This window comes from Armigeres subalbatus, chromosome 3 (assembly GCF_024139115.2).
Source record: "Armigeres subalbatus isolate Guangzhou_Male chromosome 3, GZ_Asu_2, whole genome shotgun sequence".
Lineage (NCBI taxonomy): Eukaryota > Metazoa > Arthropoda > Insecta > Diptera > Culicidae > Armigeres > Armigeres subalbatus.
In genome coordinates, this window is record NC_085141.1 from 166,729,020 (window position 1) to 166,745,989 (window position 16,970).

At 38.0% G+C, this 16,970-nt stretch overlaps 2 protein-coding genes and 2 long non-coding RNA genes across 5 annotated transcripts; 2 read left to right on the top strand and 2 right to left on the bottom strand.

Annotated features, from left to right (window-relative positions):
- The first annotated feature begins 977 nt into the window (after positions 1-977).
- On the top strand, positions 978-2,387 carry LOC134227041 (alanyl-tRNA editing protein Aarsd1-A). Its single transcript, XM_062708242.1, has one exon. The coding sequence runs from the start codon at positions 995-997 to the stop codon at positions 2,309-2,311; it is 1,317 nt and encodes a 438-aa protein (XP_062564226.1). The 5' UTR covers positions 978-994; the 3' UTR covers positions 2,312-2,387.
- On the bottom strand, positions 2,313-5,346 carry LOC134227042 (ATP synthase mitochondrial F1 complex assembly factor 1). Of its 2 annotated transcripts, XM_062708244.1 has the most exons (3): positions 5,222-5,346; positions 4,530-5,165; positions 2,313-2,650 (listed from the first exon to the last, which is right to left on the bottom strand). In XM_062708244.1, exons 2-3 carry the CDS (start codon positions 5,133-5,135, stop codon positions 2,384-2,386), a joined length of 873 nt encoding a protein of 290 aa, XP_062564228.1. In that variant the 5' UTR covers positions 5,136-5,165; positions 5,222-5,346; the 3' UTR covers positions 2,313-2,383. The 2 variants fall into 2 exon arrangements, with proteins under 2 accessions (XP_062564228.1, XP_062564227.1); XM_062708243.1 differs by having other exon boundaries at positions 4,530-5,273.
- Positions 5,347-8,066: 2,720 nt separating this feature from the next.
- On the top strand, positions 8,067-9,393 carry LOC134220150 (uncharacterized). The gene is made up of 2 exons (XR_009981781.1): positions 8,067-8,771; positions 8,836-9,393. It is a non-coding gene; the product is annotated as an uncharacterized LOC134220150 (long non-coding RNA).
- Positions 9,394-14,870: 5,477 nt separating this feature from the next.
- LOC134221134 (uncharacterized) lies at positions 14,871-16,428 on the bottom strand. The gene is made up of 3 exons (XR_009982228.1): positions 16,075-16,428; positions 15,491-15,778; positions 14,871-15,209 (listed from the first exon to the last, which is right to left on the bottom strand). It is a non-coding gene; the product is annotated as an uncharacterized LOC134221134 (long non-coding RNA).
- Positions 16,429-16,970: the final 542 nt, after the last annotated feature.

Consider the following 16,970-nt stretch of genomic DNA (forward strand, 5'->3'; position numbering starts at 1 on the left):
GTAGTGTTCAATGATTTTTAATCATGGCGTCGTGGGCAGCAAATTTGAATTATTTTCCATTAGGTGACACGTCGGTTCGTCGGTGCTTTAATCCCGCGTAAATAGTCGAGTCAAAACTATAGTCCGACCATGATCTAAGACCAATATATAACTTTTATAGACTTTTATGAACGATGGCTCGGAAAAATTTGATTTTAGCTCACCACGACCAACTGGCCAGAGAAACTGTCGGTGAAAAAAGATGGCGATAAGGTTTTGACGGAGGTTTTGAAAAGGAATCTTGACTAAAGTGGTTTGCGTCTGATTCAGGTAGATTCCTGTTCGCTTTTAGATATTTTTTAATGCGGGTACTGTCAGTGTCATTCCAATCGAGCAAGAGACCTGTCATTCCAAAATATCGCGCGCAACATTTGGCAAGGGTTCATTTGAACCAGCACGAATAAATATGTTTATAAATAATTATTATTTGAATATTGTTTGATGGATTTAGGTAAAAAAGTGTTCGTATGTGGTTGAAAATTAATTAAGCATGTTTATAGTGAATTGTGGCTTTTTATTGGGTGGTTGAACACGATACAAATCAAATATTTTTGAACTATGAAATTCATATAGACCAATGTGGAATCAAAATATCCAGCATCAGCAGTGTTGCGCACGCAGAGGTGGCCCCGGGATCAGACTTCCCGTCTTTGTATAATTCTTCTTCATACCTATTATTATTATAAAAAGATATTAGGTTCTGCAGCGTCTGTATCTAACCTCAAACTGATGTAGTACTTCGCGTTGGACTCGGGGGCAGCCAACCAATTCGCGACTACGAAGGTAAATGCTTCACGCACAGTCTGACAGTTCCTTATGGGATTTTACTGTGGAGGAACAAGAATGGGTGATTGACGGCCATGTTTCACGCACAGTCTGACAGATAGCAATGAGATTTTGCCATAAGAGTGAGTAGAGCCATTACTTTCGTATTCGCGAATCACGAACTCGATCTATGTCGGAGTCAGTGGAAAGTACTACTGAACTGTCAAAAAAGTTCATTCGACGAGGACCGAATGCATTCGTGATTATTATTCTTCTGGTGAAAATGGTATTTAAGTGCCAAGAAGATAGCTTTCTGAAGGAACATACCTTTAAGGTGGTGGCTTGCGAGAAGGTGGCCACCGGTGGGTACAACGTTATATTCGACAACACAATACTTTTTCCGGAGGGCGGCGGTCAACCCTCCGATTATGGATGGCTAAATGGACGCGAAGTAAAGAGTGTAATTCGTAAAGGCTCTACAGCTATACATTTTTTGGGTGGAGAAGAAGCGCCGTTCCAGATCGGTGATGAAGTCCATCAGCAGGTTGACTGGGATCGTCGATTTGATCACATGCAGCAGCATTCTGGTCAGCATCTAATCACAGCTATTTTTGATCGTGAGTTTGGTTACAACACCAAATCTTGGTGGTTGGGAACGGATGATTCCTATGTGGATCTGGATGCGAAAGATGTCACCAAGGAGCAGTTAATCATCATTGAGACAATTTGCAACCAACTGATAGTAGACTGCACGTCTGTAAATGTTAAAGTCTATCAACCAGACGATCCAGCCTTAAAATGTGGCGTCACTCGAACTCGTGGACTCCCGGAGGACGTCAGTGGCCCACTCCGAGTCGTGACTATTGATGGAGTTGAAAGCAATATGTGCTGTGGCACGCATGTGAACAATTTGGCCCAGCTTCAAGCGATAAAGTTCTTGAACGTCGAGAAAAGTAAGAACAAATGTCTTGTGCACTTTTTAGTCGGGAATCGAGTTTTGAAAAAGTTGGGTGATTGTTATGAGCGTGAAGTCCAGTTTAATAACCTTTTGAATGGAGGACCTGTATCGCATATTGATCTTATCAAAAAAACTCAAGCAACTGTGAAAAACGCTCAAAAAAATTGCAAAAAATTCACAACCGAACTCGCTTTAATAGAGGCCGCAAAAATCAATGCTTTGTTTCCGAAACCTAAGTTCTATTCGATCCATCGTTTAGACGGAATTGATTCAGATTTTATTGGAACTTTTTTGAGAAATGTGAATGTACCAGAGTGCTTCTTCTTTTTAACTAATGGCGATGAGACTCGGAGAGGGCAGATGATTCTACAAGGGAAGGCCGAGGATATTACCAAAATCGGAGACACAATATGTATGAAACTGGACGGAAAAGGCAATGGCAAGGGCACTAGATACAATGCCAAAGTGAACAATTTGAAAGGTGTTCCCGAAAGCGAGAGAATTATTGAGGAATACTTCTCAGTTAAAACAATTTCTTTAGAGGAATAAATAAGATTGAAGAAATTGAGCCAACATTTTATTTCAATAAAACTTGATTGCGATAACATTTGCGAGCAATGCTTAACTCTCGATTTTTAAATTATTCAGCTCTTCAATGACATCCATGTGTTTAAAATTCTCTGGTTTGTTGGTAAACTTTTCTAATAGTTCCAGCTTAGAATCACTTTGCTGACTGTAGTACATTTGCAGCTGGTTAGCCAAGCATTGTGCCTCCTGGCCATTGATAACCTTGGTATCATATTCACCTCGCATCAGAACCAGTCCTTTGCTTCTCAACTCCGTATACAACGTGATATTCAAACATTCCGGTGCATTTTCTTTGTGAACCTAAAAATAAATCAAATGTAAAATAATTGCATTAGTCAAGCTATAAGAGGCATTACCTAAACAATAAAAACTTAGTTTCTAAAAAAACGTGCTGAAGTGTTGAGAAAGTTTCACTTCAGGTTGATTGTATGGGAGTTCAAACTGTCAAATTGCACTAAAACATTTCATTTGCTGTATGATTATGTACCTACATTCAATTGCATATTTGAACAAACAACATTTAAGGAGCAAGAAAAATTGGATTTCAATGTCAATGTCCCGCTATTTAGACCCTTCACAGAGAACAATCTCATTGAAGGCTCGCCCCTTATCAATTCTTTCTTGAGAAAACAGAACAGTACTGCTGTAATTTGACCATGCATCGGAACCCTATCCATATCGTTGACTTGTTTCTACCAGTAAAGCTACAAACCCGGGATTTATCTCTACAAAACTATTTTTAATTAAAGAATGTGTACAGTAACAAGAATTTTTCTGTGTTCCTCTCACTACCATTGTTCACCAGTTCATGAAGAGTTATTACGTATTTGAACCCCTAACTCGATTTTTTTCTAGCAATCAGTTCAGCCTAAGACGATGGCATGCCACCGAGGTTTTTTAAATTAATTGCTTGGAAAGTTACTTCCGCTGCGTACAGTATCGCCCTAGCTAGAAAAATGGATTCAGCTAGGGCTCGGGTTGGTAGATGTGAAAGTGATCTACCAGCGTTACGCGAAAACACTCATTTAAAATTATCATTAATCATGTGGTTGTTGGTTATGAATCTTACTTTTACTATTAATTGATACAACAGTAAAATCAAATTGGGAAACGAGTTGAAATATAATATAGGATATATTGGTCAAATCAAACCATGTATTATGCGGCGGTTGATCACATTTATTGCCTTTCTTGTACAACAATGAAATGATACTCCAAAAACGAAATTTCTATAGAAGCCACGGAGACCCATCAGGGCCGGATTTTGCGGGAGGGCGGGGGGCCCCAAAGTTTCTGTTAGATATGATAGACTCTGAGTGCCCCAAATATTATCCAAATATGTTTTGGTTAAGGGCCATTCACAATTCACATAACGCTTAATGGAGTGGAACGGTATCAGTCAGATCGTTACGGCTCATACAAATTTTAGAATCCTTCCATACAAAATACGTTAAAGGAGGCTGGGTGGGGGTTAAAATGGTCAATTTTAGCGTTTTGTAATTTATAAATGAACACTAATCGTGTCATAGTGTGATCGATATCCGTTCTTCTATTAGTATGCGAAAATAGGTAGGTAAGTTCATTAAGAAAACTCCTTTTGGACAGAAGAAAAAAACAAATCAAGAACCGCCTGCCTGTGCATGCTTAATTTAATCAAACATTACTGCTAAAAAACCATGTCAAAATGATTTTTTACGCAAGTTTATGCACACCTAGCTCATTTTACAGTATTCGGTAAATTTTACCGAAATCTCAACAGCAGAACTGTACGGTAATTTTTTTTTACAATTTTTTTGTAATTTTTTCCATTGCTCAACTGTCAAAATCACTGAAAATCAGTAAAATTATTTACCGAACAGTTCTGCTGTTGAAATTTCGGTAAAATTTTACCGAATTCGGCGATTTTTTTAAGTGTGTGTATCAGTTGGAAAAGTGCAGGAATCTTGCGTTTTGTAACTAAAATGTGCTCAATACACTTTTCTTACGACGAGTACTGACTCTAAATTTCTAATAGATGACATCAGCAGAAGTAATACACTCTCATCTGATTAATCATGATGAATTATTGATTCATTTGCGTGATGAGCCAACATTTCATTCCATGCTAACATTACCTCCGGTGACCCTAGTTGATTTGAATATACATAGGTATTTACTTTTTTATATTATTAGATATTACCTGATAATTAATCAATGGAGTAAAATGAATTGTATTGGAGAAGAATTGCAACATCATAAATTCATATCCTTGGCTTCTTGGAATCGGTAAGATAAAAACGGGATACTTTTTCGCTCGTTTCATCATCAGATCGTATTGCTCGAGAGGAATAGTCGCGCAAATAACTTCCTTTCCCTGATGGTACTGCAACCAAATATGTGCGATTTCATCCGCATTTCGTTGTTCAACCAAATCTAGTTTCATGATATCTCCCAGGTTTTTGTGAGCCGCATCTTCGACGGGTTTCTTTGCCAGTGGGGCTTTGGGATTTAGCAGGCCCGAGTAGTCACGGGCTCGTTCAGATGGGCCGAATTTAGGCTTGTTGCTGTCTTTTTCCACCTTTTCCAGCTTGGCCAAAAACGCTTCGGGCGAACTTTGCTGCACGGCTGAAATCTTTCGAGCATATTTTTCAAAGTAGGGATTCGATTCCTTCATCTGCTCCAGCACTTTCTCAGAGCGCTGCCGTGCCGTCATTCTGAACGAGCGAAAAGTTGCAACCGCCGATAGTTGATTGAATGTAATCACACTTAAACACTGTTTTCCAGGCCGTATCCAAAGTAAGGCCATTGAATTTTACAATCAAAAATTATATATTGCCTGTGAATAAATTGTTTTACTTTTTAAAGACTATGATATAATAATTCGATTAGCACCCAAACAAAATCCAAAAGATTTTTTTTATTTCAATGTGTGTGGAAGTGTCGAAAATTCTCGTTGACAGATCGAGGTTGACAGCCAACGTCAAAAATACACGCTCGTTCGCGATGGATTCATTTTTGAGTCAGAATAATGCTACGTTTAGACAAGGCAACGAAGGTAAATTCTTCACGCACAGTCTGACAGTTCCTTATGGGATTTTACTGTAGAGGGACAAGAAAGGGTGATCGGCGGCCATGTTTCACGCACAGTCTGACAGATAGCAATGTGTTTTTGCCATAAGAGTGAGTAGAGGCATTACTTTCGTATTCGCGAAATGAATTGAGCAAGTCGCTTGAATCGAGCGCGAATCGAACGTGTAAACACCTTAATTCAATTCACTTGAACAAAAAGAAAGTTGAACATGTTCAACTTTTGGCAAGTCAATTGAATTCAACTGAGTTGTTCAATTCACTTGCCCTATCAAAACGTAGCATAAGGTTCTGTCTCAATTGGATAATTAAACTGAAATTAAACTTAAAAGTGACATTTCAATAATTACCAAATAACCCTGCTCGCAGAGCAAGATTACTTTTGACAGATATCGAATCATTTTCCATCGATGTCCTATTGGAATTGCTGGGTAGCACCAGCCATTCTTATAACGGGGTGATTTTTTAATTTTCGAACTGTCACTTTTAAGTTTAATTCAAGACAAAATTTTCAAAACGACTTATCTGCTTTTGTAAACAAAGATTCAAACGACGATTTGACGAATCTGATAACTCTCCCACGCAAACCAACACCATCAACAGGTAGCGGAAACCTTCACCTACCTATTGATGGTGTTAGTTTGCGTGGGAGAGCTATCAGATTCGTCAAATCGTCGTTTGAATCTTTGTTTACAAAAGCAGATAAGTCGTTTTGAAAATTTTGTCTTGAATTCTTCAAATGAGACAGACCCTAAATGTTACGTTTTGACAGAGAACACACAGAGAAATATTTTGTATAGTAATCGATTCAAAATTAATCGATTATCACAACGATGAATCGATTAATCGAAATAATCAATTAATTTTCGACATCCTTATGATGTCGTAAATTCTGATTAATCGATTAGTAACTAATCGATTACTCACGAATCCTCTCGGTTATTGAATCGATTAATTGTTGGGTAATAATCGATTCAAAATTAATCGATTATCACAACGATGAATCGATTAATCGAAGTAATCGATTAATTTGCGACATCTCTAATTTCGACATCTGGTGGTCGTCACAAGAACCACGAAAAAAGTGTCATTGGCCAAAAAAGTGCATTGGAAGCATACGGAGGGAGAACGATTTTCGCGTTTTCTGGTTAATACAACCGCAGACAGAAGTTTAAGTTCATACATTTGAATTCGATTTTCTTGTGTAAATTTTCAAATTTAAATACGGTGGAATTGCATAGCACGCTAGCGCCACCTATACAACTTATTGCTACATGAAAACTGACATTTTGCCATATCGCCTTCTACCTCACCCACGTTTGCCACCCACCGAACCATGGAAGCAAAACAGAAACACTCAACAAAGATTCCCGCACGGCCGCAAAAATCATTTTTATCTGAACGACTTTACAATCGACTTTAACAATGTAGCTAAGCGAATCACTTTACTAGCAGTTCTTGCCACGATATGGTAAAGAAATTGTGAAGCTGCATGGATGCTGTTACCATCTTTTCGGAATTTTCGCTTTGGTTGTTTTATTTATATAGATCCTTTCACATGCGTGTTTTTTGGCGATTGTGATTCAAAACATGTGCCTGGACGGAAAATCGTAGATTTTTTCCATTGCAAAACTAACGAAGAGTCCAGTCAAGTAGGGCATGGAAAAGAATTTAAAAATCAAAAATGAAATAACCCCTCCTGAGTAACAAATATCTCTGGCGTGCTAGCATTTTTAGATTCATTTTCAAAAGCGCGTGTGTGCGTGATCATGCATTTTTATTAGGAGTCCCATCGAGCAGATCCGATCAAGAAACTAAAAGATTTTGACGAAATCAAAATCAAAACAAAACGGCAAATAACGTTTGCCATTTTGACATGTGGCGCCATCTCTTCGTTTATTGCTACTTGGCAATCCGTCGGCCATGTTTTTTTACACAAGTTAGTGAGTCGAACTTGAACGTCTGTCTGCCCGAATAAAAAATACAGTAGAATAACAATACAATTTATTGTAACACTACTATTAATAACATTAAATTGGTAATAGATTATATTGTAAATGAAACCGTAGAAATACATTAGAATGCATTGTTATGAACCATTTACTCAAATGTAAATGAAGTTTTCGCAATAGAATGTACGGGTTGTTAAGTATCGTAACTATACAAAATCTGAGATTTCTCCATACATTTTTTTTGTCACACAATAGAGTGTATGGTTAATATATTGTTGAAATATCCGAACAAAACTGTTCAAAATACAATGCATTGTATTGTATTTGTATAGTAAAACAATACGATTTTTAATTTCTCAGTTGTGACAGCTTTACTGTTCAACAATGCAATTTAAAGAGAAAAAATGCATATTTGGTGCTATGAGGCAAATATTGTTATATAGTTTATATGCAATGTAAAGAAACGTTTCAAAAGTTATCAATGTATGAAACTTATGTACGAAAACGTTTAAAAAACAATTGCAAGTATAGTCATCGACTAATACATAGACGGAGTGGTGGCCACTTTTTCGGGCACCACTCAGTACCCCTGGGGAGTGAAATATTACATTAATTAAAAACGTTCGACCATTGGAAAGCCCCTCAATCTGACAACTCATTTATTTATTTACTTCTGCTTGTTTGTTTTGCATGAGCGGTGTTTTTTTTTCATTTCTATACGTATACGTTACGCCGGGGGATTAAAGTTTCAAAACTTCGTTAGTTAACTTGGCCAAACTATCGTCATCCAGTTTTTGATGATAGTTGCGTCCGAAGTCAAGTGTCCGTGTCCGTGTGTGAACCTTCCGATTCGTTTCCGCGGATTTCATGAGTAAAAGATGTTGCTCTCGGTATTTCTGTTCCAAGTGAGCCGGATCCTTCCGAAAAAAGGGAAGTTCCTCTACCCGCTAGTGCCACCTCGAGTACCACAAATTAAACGATTGTGTAAATTAAAACTTAAGAGATGATTCAAATTCTGCGTATCATGTACACCGGATCAATTGGTAGCTAGACCACAACCGAAGATGGGAATGAGTGCTAAAATCTATGAAGTGTGTATTGGAAATATTGAAAGTATCGAATGCTCCTGGAATGTGTAGTTAAATTTTATTCATAATAATTATTTATGAAGTCATAAAAGTGCTGAATCATCTGAGTGCACAAAAATAATCGTAACGACGCAACGATCATCAAACGGCAACATTTACTCTCAGAAATTAGAACCTTCCGATCGCGGCATGGTCGCACTCCTGCTTCGTTTTCTCGGATCGCTCACTGTCAATGTCTGCCAACAGATGACCATTTAGCGCATTGAGGATGCAGCAACGTTGGAATCCTGAGTTATGACAATTCCGCTGATAAAGGTTAGTTAAGCTGCGTGTTAGTTTTAAATTATGTTGGAAGTAATTCTGAGTTTTGTATTTCTAGTATGAATGGACGCTGCTGGATAATCAACGATTGTTGACTAAGGATCTTGTGCAGGAGGAACTGGACAAGTTATGTCCGATTCGAAGCGGTTCCATGGGTCGAGCCATGGGTAGCAGCCCGATTGTGTAGTCAGTAACATCGCAGTGCATCTAGTAGCAGTAACAGCAAGGAAAGTTCCTGTGCACGACAATTCAATGGTCGATTATGTTGTGCAACAAGCTCTCTAGTACAACTGAATGCCTATCTGATGCGAATAATGGGCTTGATTCGGAGTTTGCAACAGGAACGATCAAACGAAAACTACCAATGGAACCAAATTTACTCACGACGAGACAATTACAGGAAGTTGTATAGGAGATCGAGATACTACGCGGTTGAATAATTCCTCACCAACGTCCCCATAACGAAAAGGCACCCTTACAAGACGTCATAGTCAAAGACGAAGTCAAGAAAACATCAATAGCGGGACTCTTAAATGACGACGACTAATGTATATCCGCGTTTCGGCCATTCAACAAGAGCTGCATTATAGTAATATAATAGTTTTAACATTCTTCAGTAAGAGAACTTATTTCTTCCGACGCCAACGAAAACTTTTACTCCACTGGAAGCAATTATTTCATGTATGGCCGATTCTACATTTTCGCTGCCTGCGCCTGACGATCTTGGTACCAGCTTCACGGGTTCCTCTGACGGATGCCTCCGACTCCAATACCATCAAATCTGTCCAAACTCTGATAAAGGACATCAATATATCTAGACCAACATTTGAAAAGGGCGTAACCGCCAAAATGTATTCCTTTTGATTCCTCGTGTACATACAAAGCTATATACATAGACAAAAAACTGGATTAAATTTTGGCTTTTACGCCCTTTTCAAATGTTGGTCTAGATATTATTCTAGGTATTTCCGCACACCAGTTTCTTAAATTTAACCCTTAAATGCGCAATGTTGTTTTAAAACAACAAACCGAAAATACGTTTAATGTTAATGGTTTTAATGGTTGTTTATGTTAACAATATTTTCGACGATTTCTAAAAAAATCGCCTTGCGCCTTTAAGGGTTAAACTGAGTGCACAGGTAGATGGAGGTTAGGGAAACGCCACGGGATGATTGATTGATTGGTCGACTGATAATTATTGATTGGGTAATTGAGATTGATTGCCGGAGAATCAGTCGAGTCGAGTCAAGTACGAGACACTGAAGACGGCCTTACTTAGGTCGAAATACGTATCTGTCAAAGGTACAATAAAGTGATGGAATTACATGTAATAGTACAAACTCGTCTTATGACAAGTGAAGACATTCCACTAAAAGCTTACAATAATTTTCTTATCGTCATATTATTGTTTGAGAACGATTATTTGGTACAAAAAAGTAAAACAGATAGTAAATTGAACTTCAAAGCAGGTCTCTTATAGCAGTATATGCCAAGCTTTGCGCACATACCTAACTTGAAAAAAATATTTACACGACGCACTGAGGAGTATTTCAGCCCAAATCCTGGCCAAAAGTCAAAAACTAAAATTTTAGATATTTCCATATTACTTTTCGTTTTTGAACTCTCAAATAGTAATACTAATTTGCCAAGGGATTTTTGAAACAATATTGTTTGCTTTTAAGCAATGCTGACTGTCAAAATTTTACCATAATTTCAATGCTAGTTTACTCTCAATTGTGCATGAAAAAATGTTTACGTTTTTTGGTATTTTTAGTGTTTTTGAAGATGAAAATCAATATAGGTATCAATGATGTGGGTATATAAAACGTTTTCAAGCATGATTTGATCTGAAACCGTTTTCAGGTGATCCATAATCATGCTTTTTTCTACCTTTTTTACAATAATATGGTTTACAATATAAAACTTTTGATTAGGTTCCAAACCCGTCCAAGCAACATAATTGTCAGCGTTGGAAAGATTGGAGTTTTCTTAATAAGCTCCACATAAAACATTTCACGCATCCTCACGCAATCGTGACTTTTTTTTTAATAAAGTGAAGTTTGCTAAAAAAGCTAGTCAAAACAATAAATTATCTTGGTTTTGAGCGACAATGCTCACATAAATTATGTTTCACCTACAAACAAGAGTGAGGACCAAAATTTAGTAAGTAATGATAATCAAAGAATGAAGAATAACGTAAGAAAGATCATACTCAATGACGGATCCAGAGGTGGGCACCACTCGTCGCAAGCACGCTGTAGTTCTCAAAGACAGCGTTCTTGCACCAAGTGGTGCACTATCAAATAGCAATAACTGACGCCGCCAGTGGTCATACTTCACTGTTATGAATGCAAATAGCATAAAAACAAAAAAATACACTTTGCTGTTTATATTGCATGCATTTACAGAAGAACAAATGATTGGCATAGTTTTGGCCATGCTTTTACATTGCGTACATTGCTTTTACATTGCGTACGTACGTACATTGTGTTCTCAGGTTTCTAATTTTTTTTGTAGATTTAACAGATTTAATGAAGGGTTGGCAGGAAAAAATATGTATTGCGTAGATATCATAGAAAGGGGATAAAGTCTCCCCAAATTTTAAAATTGCATGTGCTGTTGAATTCAATAACCGTTCATGTATACGCACAGGAAAAATATTTAAAAAATCTGAGGGCACCTTTCAAATTTTATCAAAGCAAGTACTTGGAGAGGGATGAATTTACCCCGAATATTTTAAAAGTCGATTTTTTACAGCACTCCAAAAAAATCGATTGTGTATCAATAACAACAATAATTTAAGGACTCTCATACATCAGTAAAGTTAAATATTATTTTTCTTAGAGAGTCTGTGTGGAAGTTGCGTATGTTTATTTACTTTTGGCTGTGATACATCCGAAATCATAAAAGTGGATCAAGTCTCCCCAGTCTCCTATAGGCGTCTTCATGCTGTTTGTTCAACTAATGGATTGGAGTCGTCTAGGTTGCTTCCACACATTTTTGCAAGTTCATGGTTTCGTTTGTGATACGCGTTGCTGTGTTTCAGCGAGTTTGGGAGCTAGCTGAGGAACATTTCTCTTCACGCATTCAAAAGATAAGCGTTAATTTCCATTTTTTTTTCTCAGCCATCATGGGCCAATTTGGCGTTAGTTGTTTAAATCGATTTTTTCAACAATTACGATTTTGTACGACATAAGGTTTCGCCTTTTCTACATGCGGTAGCTGGCCACCTCTGGCCACCTTTAGTTTGGAACAAAGTTTGGCTTTGAAAGCATTCATATGTGATGGTGAGATCATGCATTTTTCGGTTGATTTTTGCTGTTCTGGCGAGTTCGGACGTAAAAATTCAGAACAGAAAAGAGGCAGTTCCACATCTTCTACACGCAATTGCCTACACATTGTTAGCCAGTTCGAGGTTTCGTCGGTGACATACGTTATTTTTTAAGCATTCGATGAAGTAGCGAGTTTAGGCGACCCACAGCCTTTTGCAGCTGCACCAGACGTTTTTTTTTTGCGACACGGGTTCATTTCTCATGCACGTTGCGCAGCCAGCCTATGAAATTTTAGAAGCTTGAATGACATTTTCGGGACTCACAAAAAATAGGCAGATTCAAATGGGTCAAGGTCACTTGATGTGAATAGCTTAGTACCATAACGACATAACTGCATTGATTGATTTCTATCTGTCGATGTTCTCTAATTATCAACGCAGCGAATTGTTATAGTAATTTCCGCCCAATTAAACGAAGTGCCGATGATTGTATAGTCTGGTGTGATAAAACATGATTGCACCTTGCATAAGTAACAACAATCACGGCTGTAACAGTTAATCCAATTGAGTTATTAACGAAAGATAAAATCGATTAATAGAAATCCATCATTGTAGTTACACCTTATGATACTAAGCACGAGATTTGTGAAATATTTGTGCTTATTCTACGAGTGAAGTGATGTGAGATTGCTCGAAGTGAGAATAGTCATATTCTCGCATTTGAAAAACATGGTCACGTTACGTAAGAATAGCCTAATTCGACGCACCTCATGACACTCTATTCATAGAATAAGCACTATTATGTTGATTCTCAGTAGGTTACGAAAAACGAACTTACTAAGATTTCGACTTACCTTTTTTTGTGTATCTGAAATTTTGCGTCTAGATCGTTCTCCTGTTTCTAATTGCCCAATTCCGGTTTATTCTCTACTTCGTTCTCTTTGCACGGATTAATACTATTCCGAGTTCGTTATGCAAATAATTTTCTACATGCGGAAGCAGACTTCATTAAGATAGAATTTAAGATAGAATCCCTTGCTTCGTCGTTTACCTCAGCTGTGTTTTGGCGAGCTCGTATGTAAGCAATCAATAGAAATATTCCTTTGCTTCTAGAAGGATGAAAATACCCTTGAGAGCTCGCATCTTCTACATGCGGCCGCTGGTATTTTTTTTATTTGGCTTTCTGCCGTTATTTTCCGGCATTGGCGGGTGACTTTCTGCTACGAAAGTAGTAATATAGAGGGGATGACGGCTTTGGCAGGTTATGTTCTATTATTGGCAGGGGGGTTTTATGACTGACTAGGCTCAAATTTGGCCTAAACATTCTTTGCATATCAAAGAATATTGTGGCCAATTTTCATAAAATTTGGTCGACAAAAACCCCCTGCCAATAATAGAACAAAACCTGCCAAAGCCGTCTTTCCCCCTATCAAGTAGGGTCATACACTTATCACATAAGCACCTCTAAGTGTTGAGGGAGTTCTGTCGTTTTCTTACGCTAAATAATGTGTACGGAAAAAATGTGCCGAAACGGATGGAGAGAGGGGGATTCGAAAAACCCGGAAAAAATGCTCACTTTATTAGTGTACGATCCCAATAAGTTCGTGGTTTTGTCCACGACGTCTTGCTGTATTTGGACGAGCAAGACAGCTACCGAACGTTTTCCTTCAAGCATTCGATGGATATACGGGTATTGACGATACACTGATTCTTGCAGCTTCACTATAGGACGGTATCCAATGCTTTTTATGACCTCTCTTTTTCAATTCGGTTTGCCGGCCTATAAAAGAAAGTATCGTGAGTTAAATTTAAGTATATTTTTGATACTAACGAAATACGACTAATGATATGAATGTTCGGAAAATACAGGTAGGATACGAATATGGACAAAAGAAAAAAAAAAGAATTTACAGGTAGGATACGAATATGGACAAAAGAAAAAAAAAAGAATTTACTAGAAAGGATAGCCTCGATCGTTTAGTAGTTGATCAAAAACTCATTTCAGAGGTTGAATTTCAAAATTTGTGTCATGATAAATTATTAGCGTTCTACAACTCAACGTATTGTAGTTCGTTTGCTTTTGTTGATTAAAATTCCACTAGTAGCGGAGTTCAGGTGATTCGACGATGCACTACGCACAGTGCTATTGTATTTATCGTTCGTCCCATTCTAACTTATCACCTCGTAATTTCAGAGCGACGAATTTCGGATTTGAGTTATTTTTATGTAACTGTAAATGTATCAGTATACATAGATATTACGAGTAAGCACGCACCGTGACACTTTTCAAAGTCATATCTATTGTAGAAAGAAAGATTAATTTGCATTGATGATGAAAACGATGATGATTGTTCGTGCTTCCCGTATTACGAAGTGGTTAACTGCCGTGAATCGCATATTTGTCCCATATCAATAGGAAACCCAGCAAAGATGGGACAGATATGCGATTCATGGCAGTTAAAGTGTTAGTTGCAAATGATAACCTAATTTCATTTGTTCAGTATTACTAACTCCGTAATTAGTGAAATTCAAACAACGAACTCTTAAGCCCCGAACGCAATGGAACGGAACGGGGATGGTAACGGCAAGATTTAACAGAAAATATATGGGCTAACTGTCATGTTGCCGCTACCGTCGCCGTTCCGTTTTATTGCCTTCTGGGCTTTAGAAAGATTTGTGAAAAACACATCACGCTAAAAGTCCACCCTACGACGTATTTTTGAATTCAACAGATAAAATGAGTTATAGGCAAACTCCTAAATAATATTAAACTATTATACTAGGAATATTGTGAAAAAGAAATCGATTTTCTACTTGCCCTTTTCTATTTCCACCGCGAAATGAGACTGATATCCAGATTGTTCTCCTGTTCCTAAGTTGAATTCCGGTTTGTCTTCAGCTTCTTTCGCTCGGTACTGCTTCGCGTCCGTTGTGTCAATCGGCTCTTTGATCACTTGGTAGCGAGCCTCCATTAGGATCGAATTGCACACGCGTTGGTCACCTTCAGGGATGCGCGGGATAGACGATTATCGACCAGCTGATGCCATGGGTTTGCAGTTAAGGTTACGAGTTTCCTCAACACTTGCTTGGCTTTGTTTTTGAAAGGGCGGGAATACCCTCGTGCCAGCCTCAGGACACACGAGTGAGTGAAATTTTCCAGCCTATGAAAGAAAAAAACCGTGAGTTTAAACATTGGAAGCACATTTTTGCAACTAATAAACTGCCTGTAACCCCATAGTTATCCCATATTTGCTAAGTTTCCTATTCATATGAGACAGTTATGCGATTACAGGTAGTAATGTACGTGGGACTCCTCAGTGGATGGTCACTCAATATGATAGTTCGGAAAACATAATGTATCTTGATTTTCAGCAGGTTACGAACATGGACAAGAGAAAAATGAACCTATTACATCATAAAAAGAAAATCATTTTTCACTTACGCTTTTCTGATTTCACCGCGAGGTGGCAATGAAACCCAGATGTTCCTCGTATAGTTCAATTCTAGTCAATCTTCCGCTTTTATCACTCGGCAACGATTTGGCACTGGAAGGGGTTCGTGGTTCCAATCGATGGTTCCACATTTTCTTCATGCGACTGACGATCGATTTCATTTAAGCATTCGGTGGAGAGGCGAGTATGGACGACCCACATCTTGTGGCAGCTAGCGGTAGTTTCCGATGTTTTTCGACACGACTTTCCAATGCTGTTTCCGGCATGACATTGCCAGCCTAAGAAAAAGAGAAAAGTGAGTGAGTTTGAACATTGGAAGCACATTTTTGCGACAAAATATGTTCAATTCCAGTAGACGATCACTTGATATGAATGCTTGAAAAGTGAGAATACGTTTTGAAGTTACGAGCATTTTGATGTTCCTCATCTTCGCATGTCATCTTCTTTTTACCTTCCGATTTCGTCAACTCCATATTAAGCATTTTTTCTTCCCATGACATTGTCCCAAAAATCGCACTAACTACGTAAAAATTGGTGCTCCCAGATAAAATATGTGCGATTACAGAGTACTTACGTTTCAGGATCATTTGGAAATCCGTAAAATAAAACCGTAAAGCCGGTGCGGCTTTTGCAGCCGTGCACTACACATTTTTGACCATTTTTCAATCGATGACAAGACCGAACCGAAGACGCACCACGATCCGCCCTTAGAGCAAGTTTTTTAAATTGAATCGTAAGCATAACAAGCAGGCAATTATGAGTACTACAGTAAGAGGATGTCGTCAAACCTAAGCAAAAATCACAAAAAAACAGTTTATAGCTTTTCACCGGTTTCACCCTGAGATCACCGCGCATAAAATAACTACATAATATTTACATATCGATGCGAATGAAAAATTTACACATGTTTTTGAACGGCTGAAAATGATGAACCATGACTTCTTCAGCTTCTTCATCACCAAAAGAGCAAAACAAATTTGTCAAACTGTCAAAACGTCAAGAGGGGTAAGTCAAACCACCAATGCAAAAAGAATGTAATTCGTCACCCACGAGGGGTATTTTTCCCAAAATAAAGAAGAAGACATGGTGCCCGAAATTTCAATGGCTTTGTACCGGACATTGCGGTCTATGTATTGGTCTATGGTATAGTTACATTAGAGAAATTTGTTGATGTATTGTATCCTCAGTGTTGAAACAATCTGTGCAACCATCAAGAAACAATGTATCCTATTGTATACCGTACATTTTATGGTAATTCAATTGTTCACACTATTGAACCAATAGTACATTTTTATCCGGGTGCGATACAACCATTTATGAAAGCTGAAATAGTCGCAAATTGGAAGAAAATTTTGTTTTCTTTGGGATGAGCTTTCATCCGGTGGGTGCTTGCATATGATTTTTCCGATTAAATAACACATCTCTTGCAGTGCCTCCACCGCACTATCTTGGTTATGAATTCCCGGATTT